At 41.1% G+C, this 14,286-nt stretch overlaps 1 protein-coding gene across 4 annotated transcripts in view; it reads left to right on the forward strand.

Moving 5' to 3' along the window:
- Window positions 1-1,102: 1,102 nt before the first annotated feature.
- The window catches only part of LOC136333053 (adhesion G protein-coupled receptor E2-like), a 49,929-nt gene continuing 36,745 nt past the window's right edge, over window positions 1,103-14,286 (forward strand). For all 4 annotated transcript variants that reach the window (XM_066272055.1, XM_066272057.1, XM_066272056.1 and 1 more), the window contains exons 1-2: window positions 1,103-1,183; window positions 3,866-3,919. In XM_066272055.1, coding sequence (XP_066128152.1) covers window positions 1,153-1,183; window positions 3,866-3,919 — 85 coding nt within the window. In that variant the 5' untranslated portion in view covers window positions 1,103-1,152. The remainder of the gene's footprint in view (window positions 1,184-3,865; window positions 3,920-14,286) is intronic.

Below are 14,286 nucleotides of genomic sequence, written 5' to 3' on the forward strand. Positions count from 1 at the left end.
TTAGAATGGTGCTCATTAACAAAACAACACATAACAGGTGCTGGAGAGGGTGTGGAGAAAAGGGAACCCTCCTGCACAGCTGGTGGAAATTTCCACTGTGGAAAATAGTATGGGGATTCCTCAAAAAATTAAAAATGGAACTGTTCTTTGACCCAGCTATCCCACTTTTAGGAACTTATCCTATGAATACTAAATCACTGATTCAAAAGAAGAAATGTACCCCCATGTTTATTGCAGCATTGTTTACAATAGACAAGATCTAGAAACAGCCCAAGTGTCCTTCAATGGATGAACAGATTAAAAAGCAGTGGTACATATACACAATGGAATACTACACGGACATGAGGAAGAATAAAATCTTACCTTTTGCGTCAACATGGATGGACTTGGAAACTATCATTCTAAGTGAAATAAGCCAGGCAGAGAAAGAAAAATATCATATGACCTCACTCATTTGAGGAATCTAATGAACAATGTGAACTGTGGAATGGTACCAAGGCAGAAGCAGGGTCAAAGGGACCAGAGGGAAAGCGGTCAGAGGAAAAGTGGAAGAGAAGATGGGATCAGAGAAGGAAAAGGGATTAATAAAATTATATATACATAACACAGAATTATAGAGAACAGGACAGCAAATCCTGGAGGGAAGGGGGGAAGGCATTGGGGAGAGAGAGCAAAGGGGCGGGCCGAGGAGAACACAGGGGTGGGGGGAGATATATTTGGTGGGACACTTGAATCTATGTAAACACAATAAATTAAAATCATAAATAAATAAAAAGGAAAAAAAAAGATCAATGAAGGGATCCTGGGGGAATAAAGTCCCATTTTGATCACTTTGTTTAAAAAAAAAAAAGAGATGTGCAAGCCATTCTCAGTGTGGCTGCGATAAGAACACCAGTAACTGTATGCAAATACTTAGAAAACAGAACCATGAGTCTCAAAGGGGTTAGTCAGTGAACCAAACAGGAGGAAGAAAGCATCTTGGTTAGCTATTTCTTAAGTCAGCTGATCTAATGGGGGAAGAAAGCATCAGGTTAGCTGTTTCCTAAGTCAGCTAGTGTAAGGCATGAATAGTGCTTAGAACAGGAAGTCTTTTTAACACACACAGACCAAGATCAGACATCATCTGTGGCTGGGCTTGCTGGTGTCTTGACCATGAGAAACAAATATCTAAGGTTGCTGCCAGGTAGGTAGAATTATAATAATGGCAATGGATGATTAAAGCTATCTGGGAACTCTATCCAGTTTGAGAATTTTTTCTGTTCTTTGCTTTCTTTCCAGTTTTCCCACTATCTCTATAACGGAAGGCAGGAAAGAAATTCTAAGGAGGATATTAACTTAACTATGTATATTAAGTACTGAAAGGCGAAAGTCAGTGAAACTTATTTCTAGAGCAAATTTGAGGACTTAACAGAGATTTCTCATCACTACTAGGATTACTGAAGACAGAATATATAGCAAGTCCTTGAATAACATCATTTATGTTAGACATCATTTCATTATAACATTGATGAGAAGCTATAGGAACCTAACTCTTGTTTAGAGCAATTAACTTGAGGTAAAAATTGTTATGTTATTTTACCACAGTTCCAAGAACCTATTAATAACATTCAATAAGGATTTACTGTATGTATCATATTAAGGAATGAATTTATGAATGGAGGATGGAAAATGCAAAATTTGTTAGGGCTGGCTGGCAGGCTGGAAACACAGCTCAGACTTCATGCTGCATCTAAAGTTCAAAGACAGTCTGAAAGTAGAATTTCCTCTTATTTGGAGGAGTCAGTCTATTAAGGTCTTTAATCTATTGGATGAAGCCCACCTAGATTATGGAGGTTAATCTGATTTACTCAAAGTCTATTGATTTAAATGTTCATTGTATCTAAAAAACCTCCTTTACAGCAACATCTACACTAAGGTTTGACCAAATACCTCAGCACAGTTATCTAGCCAAATTGATACATAAAATTAACTGTACCTCAACCAAATCTATTTTTTTCAGAAGTGCGCATAGTAACTTTTCTGAAAACTCTAATTTGCTAAGGAAAACATTATCTGTTAGTCAACAGGGTTTGTGTGAGTCATTGTGTGAATGGTTTGAAGGATAACAGTGATATAGTTAAAACCTAATATTAGCAAGGTCAACTTAATTTTGATTAGCATTTCAAAAGAGAATAGCCACATTTCTTATCATCTGATTTGTGGAACACGACTATTTTTTATTATGAAAACTGGGCCCACTTTGGTGGGGTCATTATATCAAATGTGTCAGAAATTTAAAAGATATGGGAAACAAGTTTAGTTTCTTCAAGACATATACATGTTTAGGTGTGCATGTATGATATACTCAGAAGAGCAAATGACTCATTTTATTTATCCTGCTTTGGCTGCCACAAGTGAAAATATAAGAAGCATAGTTGATGGGACATCTGAGCAAGGAATTCCTAGACAACATTCCCAAGGGACTGCTGGACTCTGGATTTGAAACTCGGGCAGTGTGGCCCTGGAGCCTGGCGCTTGTCAACTCTGCAGGGAGCTGCAAGAGAAAAAGAGCATTTTGTGGGCAAGGAGGGGGTACTAGAAGTCTGAGTCTCTGACCTCTGGGAGAACCAAAGTGAGCATGTAATTTTGCCTGACCTAGGATATGACCTGGGATTGGGTGTGTCTCAGGTAACAAGAAGGTAATAGAAGAAGAGGAATGAACTCAGCAGTTTATTAGTCTTCGCTAATGTGCAATCATGACAAAACCCATTCTAATAAGATAATGCCTGTATCCACTTTGCATTGGGAAATTGTGGTTCAAGGAATAGGTGGCATTTCTAAAGCCGTGTAGCCAGCAGGTAAAAGCTTGGGTTGTAGTTTGGGGCATGTCCGACTCCAGATCTGTCCTCTGACTCTGTCGTCTTACACAGCATTAAACTGGCAGTGCAGCTGGAAGAGGAATTCTTTGCCTTTGCCTGAGAAAAAGATTCTGTACAGGTGGCACACAGACCCGAAAATGTTTTCTTAGAGTTCATGGCTCACATGGATGGGCTGACAGATCCTAATTGGCAGACTGGTTATTGCCTGCATGGCAGATTGTATTTCTTGACACCTGTAGTACTTTTCATACCACAAAGCCTGCTCAGTGACTCCTTCCTCAAGGACATGAAGGGATAAGGCTGTGCCCTCAGTGCACCCTAGAGGGGCCAGCATCTCATTTGAAAGGAACCATAGAAGCCATGGGTGCTGTACCTGGTGAGGCCACTTAACCCCGAGAGAGTGGCTCGACCTGCAGGTGCCTTAGTTGCCACTGCTCACCTCTAATCGGCTCCCCCTCATTCAATTCCAGGGCTCTGATCCCTGCTGACACTGTGAGCTAGGGCTCAAACTTTGGGCTCTGATGCCAACATTCCCGATCTTTTTGCATACCTTGAAAACGTACATTAAATAGGGGAAATGATTCTGGAAGAGAAATGCTCAGATTTGTGCCATTGACAGAGAATAGAAACCCGGGTCTGGGCAGAGGGACACCAACCTGAGGACTTTCACCTTTAGGATTTACCCTTCCAATGGGAGAGGTTGGGCTTTCTAAGATGTGTCCCTGTCATCAGCTGTATATATGCTCTGTCCCCTTACCCGTGGCATGTGAGGTTCAGTGAGGACTGTGGCTTTTGGTGACTGATTTCTCAGGAAGTCCTGAGAGTTGGAAGGGAAGCCTGAGTCCTCGATTCCCAGTAAAGTACAGGAGTCTGGGTGGGGGGTATGCTGGACGATGTGGTCTGCAGGCCAGAGCCCCCTACTCGATGGCACTGAGCATGTGGAAGGGGTTAAATTGGAGCTCTTTTCTCCTCTCCTGTCTTTATCACCTCTGCTTTTTCTGGCCCAGGATTCTCGGTGCTGCTGCTGTTGTCATCTAGATCTGCAGACCAGAACCCTAGAGGTGAGTCTTCCCAGCCAGCCCCATTAGTGACATAAACCGGGGAGTGCATGCTGGGGTCTATGTCCTCTCCCCAACAAACGAAGGAAAGGAGGCTTACCTGCAAGTGAGGCTCTGACACGGTCCTCTAAAAATGAGAAAAGCTATTCCCCCCTTAAATATCCAGAGTTTATGAGCTCTTCTTTTCTAATAGCAGCCCTTTCTTCCTTCTCTCCCCTCCTCTTCTCTTGGACCTCCCGCTGGCTCCCCCAATTTCTTGTGCATTCTGACCATGGTCTCCACCCCCACAGCCTTGGTCCCCACTGCTGCCCTCTGTACTCCACATGTGTCAGTGCCACTGCCTGGTGCTATCTTCCAGGCTTCAGCTCTTCATCTGGGGAGATTTTTTATTTTATTTTATTATTATTACTTTTTAAAATTTTAAGTGAGAGGAGAGAAAATAGAGAGATAGACTACTGCATGCACCCCAACTGTGGACCCCGAGCAAACCCTGTCTGGGGCCAATGCTTGGACCAGCCGAGCTATCCTCAGCACCCGGGCCAATACGGAAACCAATTGAGCCACTGGCTGTGAGGGGAAAGAGAAAGAAAGAGGGAAAGAGAAGTAGATGGTTGCTTCCCATGTGTTCCCTGACCAGGGATGGTTCCTGGGATGTCCATAAGCCAGGCAGACACTCTGTCCACTTAGCCAACCAGCCAGGGCCCATCTGGGGAGATCTGGATAAATCCTGCAGAGAGTTGTGATAGTACAGGGGCTTGGGGTCATGGAGGGGTGTACAGAGACTTTTGAGGGGAGATTGTGGGGCATCCAGAGCCCTCAGTCCTAAAGCATCACAGAAGCCCTTTGTTAAGGATAAAAAAGAGGGAGTGGGCACTCAGGTTTTCATGATCAGTGGGTAGAGTGTTGAGAACTTATAAGTTAAGTTGGTGACATGGATTCAATATCTAGCTCTGCCACTGACTCTCTGACATTTAAAACATTATATCTCCTCTCTTTGCCTAGTTTGCTTGTCTGAAAATTGGGGATAATCACTGTACCCATCTTACATAGATGGAGTGAGATTTATATGTTCCCTGTGTGAATAAAAGGTAAAGACTAGCACAAAGCAACTGTCAACAAATGTTAGCTATTGTTATAGCTGTTACCATTATTATTATTACATTCATAGAACAAAGAAAGAGGGAAAATAATGGAAGCAACAGGAGAAAGAAACACCCAGGGCATGGAATCTCAGGCTGTCTTACTAGCTGGAGCTCCCTAGGAATCCTGCCCCTGCACAATCATGGTTTCCCATCCCGTCCTCACAGCAGCTCTGTGAGGCACACAGAGCTAGGATTATTTCTAAAGTGATAAAATTTGGGCTCAGAGAGACTGAGTGACTTGTCTAAAGTCTCACAATGAACAAAGTGGTAGAATCTAAGCTCTAAATTTGAGGAGTTTTTAGTCTTCAACACTACTGGATCACAAAAAAAAATAGGCTACCTAAAAATGATGAAGATAGTAAATTTTATCTTTAAAAAAAAATTAATTGAGAGGTGGGAAGGCAGAGAGACAAACTCCTGCATGTACCCTGACCAGGATCCACCTGGCAAGCCCCCTACCAGGCAATGCTTGGTCCATTTAGGGCTGCTGCTCCATTGCTCAGCAACTGAGCTATTTTAGTGCCTGAGACAAGGCCGTGGAGGCATCCTCAGGGCCCAGGGCCCACTTGCTCAAACCATTTGAGCCATGGCTGTAGGAAGGGAAAGAGGGAAAGAAAGAAAGAGAGAGAGAGAGAAAGAGAAGAAAGAGGCGGAGGGGTAGAGAAGCAGATGGTAACTTCTGTGTAACCAGAAATTGAACCTGGGACTTCCACACGCTGGTTCAACACTCTACCACTGAGCCAACTGGCTAGAACGGAAGATAGTAAATTTTATCTTATGTGTATTTTATCACAATTTAAATATAAGCAAAAAGAAATTATATAAGAAATAATCATCAACTCAAAATAGACTTAGATGAATATTTATTTCATTTTATTTATTTATTTTTAATGAAGGGGAGACAGACACACAGACAGACAGAGAGGAAAAGAGAGAGATGAGTAGCATCAACACTTAGTTGTGGCAATTTAGCTGTTCACTGATTGCTTCTCATATGTGCCTTGACTGGGAAGCTTCAGCCAAGTCAGTCAGTGATCCCTTCTCAAGCCAGTGACCTTGGCTTCAAGTTAGCGGTCTTTGGGCTCAAAGCAGCAACCATGGGGTCATGTCTACGATCTCATGTTCAAGCTGGTGACCCTGTGCTTAAGCTGGTGACCTCAGGGTTTCAAACTTGGATCTTAGTGCCCCAGGTTGATGCTCTATTCACTGTGTCACCACCTAGTCATGCAATGCATATTTATTGATAATAAAGAAAATATTGTTTTAAAAGAAAAGAAAAAAATATGCCTCAAATTTTTAGTAGTTTGTTTAGTGAACTTATGGGTGAGTGTCTTGTTTCCTTTCTTTGTTTTCTAAGAATCATGTTATTTAATATTTAGAGAAAAACAGATTTTTTTTCAGAGGAAATAAAAAGGTTATGTTGTGGTAGTGCCCATCCCTCCCTGACCCTGGAGGTACTCCTAAGGGGCCCTTTGTGCACGTGCATGTGTGTGTCTCATGGACGTTTGTCATCTGTGGACATGGATGGAGGTCCTGCTGCTGCTGTAACTGGATCCCAGCTCCTGGCTGGGAGCACACTTGTCAGTTGAGGAATTTTTCATTGTCCAGCCCTCTCTCTCGTCCAGCACACCTCATTTCCAACTCTGCTCCATTCAACTTCAGCCCCTCCTGTCAAATTTGAAGACAGGTCTCCAGCCATTGTCACCATCTGAGAACAGAGGAAGGAAGTCCCAAGGCCCAGGTGAAGGCTGAACATGAATGCCTCAGGTGTGTTTATCTATATCCTGTCCTGTCCTGGTGCCGACACCCATAGTCTGGGCCTGGGAACTAGAAGGGAAATCTGCATCTGGGGTAGACCAGTGTCTGAGTCATTAAAACACCGTGAGTCCTTTCAGGATCTAAGTCTTTGGTCTCCTGATTGGAATGTGTATGACCTAATATTCTGTCCCTGAATTTTGATTCATTCTTTTTTTTTTTCTTTTTTTTTTTAATTAAATTTAATGCAGTGACATTGATAAATCAGGGTACATATGTTGAGAGAAAATATCTCTAGATTATTTTGACATTTGATTGTGCTGTATACCCCTCCCGCAAAGTTAAATTGTCTTCTGTCACCTTCTATCTGGTTTTCTTTGTGCCCCTCCCCTCCCCTAACCCCTCTCTCCTTCTTCACCCCCTCCCCCCTCCCCCAACCCCCCCCGCCCCTGTTGCCATCACATTCTAGTTCATGTCTTTGAGTCTCGTTTTTATGTCCCTTCTATGTATGGATTCATCTCAGTTTTTTTTCTGATTTACTTATTTCACTCCGTATAATGTTATCAAGGTCCATCCATGTTATTGTAAATGATCCGATGTCATCATTTCTTATGGCTGAGTAGTATTCCATAGTATATATGTACCAAAGTTTTTTAATCCACTCGTCCTCTGACGGACACTTGGGCTGTTTCCAGATCTTCGCTATTGTGAACAATGCTGCCACAAACATGCGGGTGCATTTCTCCTTTTCGAGCCGTTCTATGGTGTCCTTGGGGTATATTCCTGAAAGTGGGATAGCTGGGTCAAAAGGCGGTTCAATTTTCAGTTTTTTGAGGAATCTCCATACTGTTTTCCACAGTGGCTGCACCAGTCTGCATTCCCACCAGCAGTGCAGGAGGGTCCCCTTTTCTCCACATCCTCGCCAGCACTTATTCTGTGTTGTTTTGTTGATAAGCACCATTCTGACTGGTGTAAGGTGATATCTCATTGTGGTTTTAATTTGCATTTCTCTAATGATTAGTGATGTTGAGCATTTTTTCATATGCCTATTGGCCATCTGTATGTCCTCTTTGGAGAAGTGTCTATTCATCTCTTTTGCCCATTTTTGGATTGGGTTGTTTGTCTTCCTGGTGTTGAGTTTTACAAGTTCTTTATAAATTTTGGTTATTAACCCCTTATCAGACGTATTGTCAAATATGTTCTCCCATTGTGTAGTTTGTCTTTTTATTCTGTTCTTGTTGTCTTTAGCTGTGCAAAAGCTTTTTAGTTTGATATAGTCCCATTTGTTTATCCTGTCTTTTATTTCACTTGGCTGTGGAGATAAATCAGCAAATATATTGCTCCGAGAGATGTCGGATAGTTTACTGCCTATGTTTTCTTCTAAGATGCTTATCGTTTCACGGCCTACATTCAAGTCTTTTATCCATTTTGAGTTTATTTTTGTGAGTGGTGTAAGCTGGTGATGTAGTTTCATTTTTTTGCAGGTAGCTGTCCAATTTTCCCAACACCATTTGTTAAAGAGGCTGTCTTTACTCCATTGTATTTCCTTACCTCCTTTGTCAAATATCAGTTGTCCATAGAACTGTGGGTTTATTTCTGGGTTCTCTGTTCTATTCCATTGATCTATATGCCTGTTCTTATGCCAGTACCAGGCTGTTTTGAGTACAATGGCCTTGTAGTATAACTTGATATCAGGAAGTGTGATACCTCCCACTTTATTCTTCTTTTTTAAGATTGCTGAGGCTATTCGTGTCCTTTTTTGGTTCCATATAAATTTTTGGAATATGTGTTCTATATCTTTGAAGTATGTCATTGGTATTTTAATTGGTATTGCATTGAATTTATAAATTGCTTTGGGTAATATAGACATTTTAATGATGTTTATTCTTCCTAACCATGAGCACGGTATATGCTTCCACTTGTTAGTATCTTCCTTGATTTCTTTTATCAATGTTTTGTAATTTTCCGAGTACAAGTCTTTAGTCTCCTTGGTTAAGTTTACTCCTAGGTACTTTATTTTTTTGGTTGTAATTGTGAAGGGGATTGTTTCCTTAATTTCTCTTTCTGACTGTTCATTGTTGGTGTATAAAAATGCTTCTGATTTCTGAGTATTGATTTTATATCCTGCCACTTTGCTGAATTTATTTATCAGGTCCAGTAGTTTTTTGACTGAGACTTTAGGGTTTTCTATATACAATATCATATCATCTGCAAATAATGATAGTTTTACTTCTTCTTTTCCAACTTGAATGCCTTTTATTTTTTCTTCTTGTCTGATTGCTGTGGCTAGGACTTCCAGGACTATGTTAAATAAGAGTGGTGAAAGGGGGCACCCCTGCCTTGTTCCTGATCTTAAGGGTATTGCTTTTAATTTTTGCCCATTGAGTATGATGTTGGCTGTGGGTTTCTCATAGATGGCTTTTATCATGTTGAGGTATGTTCCCTGTATTCCCACTTTGCTGAGAGTTTTGATCATGAATGGGTGCTGGATTTTATCAAATGCTTTTTCTGCATCTATTGAAATTATCATATGGTTTTTCTCCTTCTTTTTGTTTATGTGATGAATCACATTGATTGATTTACGAATATTGTACCAGCCTTGCCTCCCCAGAATAAATCCCACTTGATCATGGTGTATGATTTTTTCCATATATTGTTGGATCCGGTTTGCTAATATTTTGTTGAGGATTTTAGCATCTATATTCATCAGAGATATTGGCCTATAATTTTCTTTCTTTGTGTGGTCTTTGCCTGGTTTTGGAATCAGAATTATGCTCACCTCATAAAAGGAGTTTGGAAGTCTTCCTTCCTCTTGAATTTTTTGAAATAGTTTGAGAAGGATAGGAGTTAGTTCTTCTTTGAATATTTGGTAGAATTCCGTTGTGAAGCCATCGGGCCCCGGACTTTTCTTTGTTGGGAGTTTTTTGATAACTGTTTCGATCTCCTTTGGTGTAATTGGTCTGTTTAAGTTTTCTGATTCTTCCAGATTGATTTTTGGAAGATTGTACGTTTCAAGGAATTTGTCCATTTCATCTAGGTTGTCTAGTTTTTTGGCATACAGTTCTTCATAGTATTTTCTTACAATATTTTGTATTTCTGTTGTGTCAGTTGTTATTTCTCCTCTCTCATTTCTAATTTTATTTATTTGAGTCCTCTCTCTATTTTTCTTGGTGAGTCTACTTAAAGGTGCATCAATCTTGTTTACCTTTTCAAAGAACCAGCTCCTAGTTTCATTGATCCTCTGTATTGTTTCTTTAGCCTCTATGTCATTTATTTCTGCTCTGATCTTTATTATTTCCTTCCTTCTACTACATTTGGGCTTTACTTGCTGTTCTTTTTCTAATTCTTTTAGATACAGGGTTAAGTTGTTTATTTGAGCTTTTTCTAGCTTCTGAAAGTGTGCCTGTAGTGCTATGAACTTCCCTCTCAGCACTGCTTTCGCTGTGTCCCATAAATTTTGAGTTGTTGTATGTTCATTGTCATTCGTTTCTAGGAATTTCTTTATTTCTTCTTTGATCTCATTCTTAATCCATTCATTATTTAACACCCTGCTATTTAGTTTCCATGTGTTTGAGAATTTTTGAGCTTTTCTGCTGTGATTCATTTCTAGTTTCATGCCGTTGTGATCGGAGAAAGTGCTTGATATGATTTCAGTCTTCTTAAATTTGTTGAGAGCACTTTTGTGCCCTAACATGTGGTCTATCCTAGAGAATGTACCATGAGCACTTGAAAAGAATGTATATTCTGCTGCTTTAGGGTGAAAGGTTCTGAAGATATCTATTAAATCGAGTTGATCTAGTGTTTCCAATAAGTCTGCTGTTTCTTTGTTAATTTTCTTTCTTGAGGATCTATCTAGTGATGTTAGTGGGGTATTGAAATCCCCTACTATTATAGTATTGCTGTTGATCTCGCCCTTTAAATCCATCAAAGTCTGTTTTATATATTTGGGTGCTCCTATATTAGGTGCATAGATATTTATAATAGTTATATCTTCCTGTTGGATTACTCCCTTTATCATTATGTAGTGGCCTTCTTTATCTCTTACTATATCCTTTGTTTTAAAGTCCAATTTGTCTGATATAAGTATTGCTACCCCAGCTTTTTTTTCATTTCCATTTGCATGAAACATTTTTTTCCATCCTTTTACCTTCAATCTGTGTGTGTCTTTTGTTCTAAGGTGTGTCTCTTGTAGACAACATATGTATGGGTCTTGTTTTCTTATCCACGCAGCTACCCTATGTCTTTTGATTGGATCATTTAATCCATTTACATTTAAGGTTATTATTGATATGTAGTTGTTTATTGCCATTTTCTTCTTTAAAGGTGTATTCCTTTTTCTTCTTTTTTTTTCTGTATTCTTTTCCCACTTTATCTGTTTACACCAGGCCCCTTAATATTTCCTGCAGCATTGGTTTGGTTGTAATGAATTCCTTGAGTTGTTTTTTGTCTGGGAAGCTTTTTATTTCTCCTTCAATTTTAAACGATAGCCTTGCTGGATAAAGTAGTCTTGGTTGTAGGTTCTTGTTCTGCATTACTTTGAATATTTCTTGCCATTCCCTTCTGGCCTCAAGTGTTTCTGTTGAGAAGGCGGATGTCATCCTTATGGGGGCTCCTTTGTAGGTGATAACTTTTTTTTCTCTTGTAGCTTTTAATATTTTCTCTTTATCGCTTAGCTTTGGTATTTTAATTATGATGTGTCTTGGTGTAGGTTTCTTTGGGTTTCTCTTTAATGGAGTCCTCTGTGCTTCTTGGATTTGTGAGAGTTTCTCTTGCATTAATTTAGGGAAGTTTTCAGCTATGATATGATTGAACAAAGTCTCTATCCCTTGTTCTTTTTCTTCTTCTTCAGGAACCCCTATGATGCAGATGTTATTTCTCTTCATGTTGTCACAGAGCTCTCTAAGAGTTTCCTCTGACTTTTTGAGTCTTTTTTCTCTTTTCTTCTCTGCTTTCATGCCTTCATTCCAGTTGTCTTCTAACTCGCTGATTCTATCCTCTGCTCTATCTATCCTGTTTTTAATTCCTTCCATTGTGGTCTTTATTTCTGATATTGTATTTGTCGTCTCCAACTGATTCTTTTTTATACTTGCTATTTCTTTATTTAGGTTTTCAAACTGCCCCTCCATTGTTGTTCTAAGATTCCTAAGCATCCTTACAATCATTATTTTGAACTCCGCATCTGGAAGTTTGATTATTTCCATATCACTCAGTTCATCTCTCGAAAGTGTCTCTTGTGGTTTCATTTGGATTGCACTCCTTTGTTTTCTCATCTTCTTCTTCTTTTTTTTTTATTTGTAGAGTTGATTGAGTCTAGGCTTGGTGTTGTCTGCCTCCAGTTTTCAGTTGTGTTATTTTTAGGTCTTCGTGGGTTGGTATCAGCTATTATTTGTAATCCACTTTCGGATTTGGGCAGCTTTGAAGTCTTGATTTGTTTGTTTTCTTAACAGGTGATAGTCTTGTTAACTGATCTCAGCAGGGGGCTTCCTTGAAACTGTATCCAGGAATGCTGTGGGTGTAACCTGAGACGCTGAAGGTCTCTTCCTCCAACTAATCTCACTGGGGGCAGGGTTTTTTCTCTCAGCTTCAGTAGGGGGAGGTGTATCTCAGATCTCCATGGAGACCTGAGTTACTGCCCCTCCTCCCCACTTCTTGTTTTCAGCTGTGTCTTGTTGTGCTGATTGGAGCTGGATAGATGTCCGGAGATCTCTGATCCGGAAGCACTTCAGCTCTGTTTTGTGAAAGGTTCAGTCTCTCCCCCAGCTATGGCCGCCTCCAGCACGAATAAGTCAGCTTTTTTATTTTGTTTCTTGCATACCTTAGCCCCTCACAGTCTGTCCCTCTCCCTGTCTTTTCCACTTGGGAGATAAGCTGGTCTTTTCAACCCACCTTGCTCCCTGGTCGCCAGGTAAGTGGCTGTGAGCAGTAGTTTCTGCTCTTTTTCCTCTGTGAAATCCTCTCTGGGCTCTCAGCCTCACCCCCCTCCTTCCCTTCCTGTAAGCAGAGGAGATTCAGGCACTCCTTACCAGGATTATTGTGGCTTCCTCTTTGCTCCTTGGTTTTTGAGAGCTGTTCTTGCAGTTCAGTGTTGGTTTTTCATGCTGATTTTTTCTAAATTGATTTGTATTCCAGTTTGGTGTTGAGAGCTGGGTGTCTGTGCATCCGCCTACTCCGCTGCCATCTTCTCTCTCTCGCGACTCCAGAGCTGGCGGGGGTGGGGCGCGGCTCCTGTGACCGGAGCCCCGCTCGGCAGTGGCTGCGGTAGCTGCGTCCTATATTTTTGCTGCAGCAGCGGCGACTTGTCAAAGGGAAAGACGTAAGAGGCAGCAGCAGCGGCGGCAGCAGCGGCGGCAGTGGCGGCGGCAGGCCTGATTCATTCTTTTGTTGATGGGTCTTATTAAACTGCTGTTGTATGTATGTGTAGGGCCAGTAGCCATGGCCACCATCACAGCCGCCTGGCCCATGCAGGTTCGCATTTGATTCGGACAGTCGGTAATGAAACAACAGAGCCAAGAACTGGTGGGGCGTTACCTTTAATCCTAGCTTGCACCCAGTGGGCAAGAAATACACACAGTGGGAAAACACTTCCCTTTCCATTCAAGGCTCGCAAAGCCACTGACTTACCCGAGTTTCCTAGAATCAAAGGTTTCCACCTCACCAGCGTTACTCACCTCTGTTCCCCGTCTCCTTCTCTCTGCTCAAACTCTGCACAAACTGGCTTCTCCTTCTGTACTCTGACATTTTGGCTGCCTCTCCTCTCCTCCACGTGGCTTTTCTCTGCTCTTCTCTCTAATGCTAATCTCAGGAACTGAGAGAGAGCAAGCTCCTAGTCTGCCCCATTTTATAGTGTAGATATCAAAACCTTTAATTCAATATACAAACAAGGAAGTCTCTGATACAAAGTCACTTAGGATGGGAAAGGCTTAGTCTTAAAACTAAGCCTTAGACTATAATAACTGTGCCTGTTTACAGCTCGTCCCCCACACCCAATGTAAAATGTAAGCGAGCGAACCTATATATCATATTTACAAACTTATTTGACCAACAGTATGTATGTATTTATTTAGCGAGAGAGAGATAGAGAAACAGAAACAGAGACAGACAGATAGGAGGTGAGACAGATGAAAAGTATTAACTCTTAGTTGCATCACTTTTGTTGTACATTGATTGATTTTCATATGTATTTTGACTGGAGCCTCCAGCTTAGCCAGTGACCCCATGCTCAAGCCAGCGACTTGAGCTCAAGCCAGCGATCTCAAAGTTTCAAAACTGGGTCCTCAGTGTCCCAGGTTAACACTCTATCCAGTCTACCACCACCTGGTCAGGCAAATTGCTATTGTTTTTAGGCAGCAGTGTCCAGCTCTTGCTTAGTGGGTCCCTGAGCTACTCAAAGGGCACATGGGTCATGGGCATCTCTCTCTCTTGTTTAGAGAACAGAGAGATCAGATGTCAAAAAACACTGCAGTGACTCAGCTG

The sequence above is a fragment of the Saccopteryx bilineata genome, chromosome 1, assembly GCF_036850765.1.
Source record: "Saccopteryx bilineata isolate mSacBil1 chromosome 1, mSacBil1_pri_phased_curated, whole genome shotgun sequence".
Classification (NCBI taxonomy): Eukaryota; Metazoa; Chordata; class Mammalia; order Chiroptera; family Emballonuridae; genus Saccopteryx; species Saccopteryx bilineata.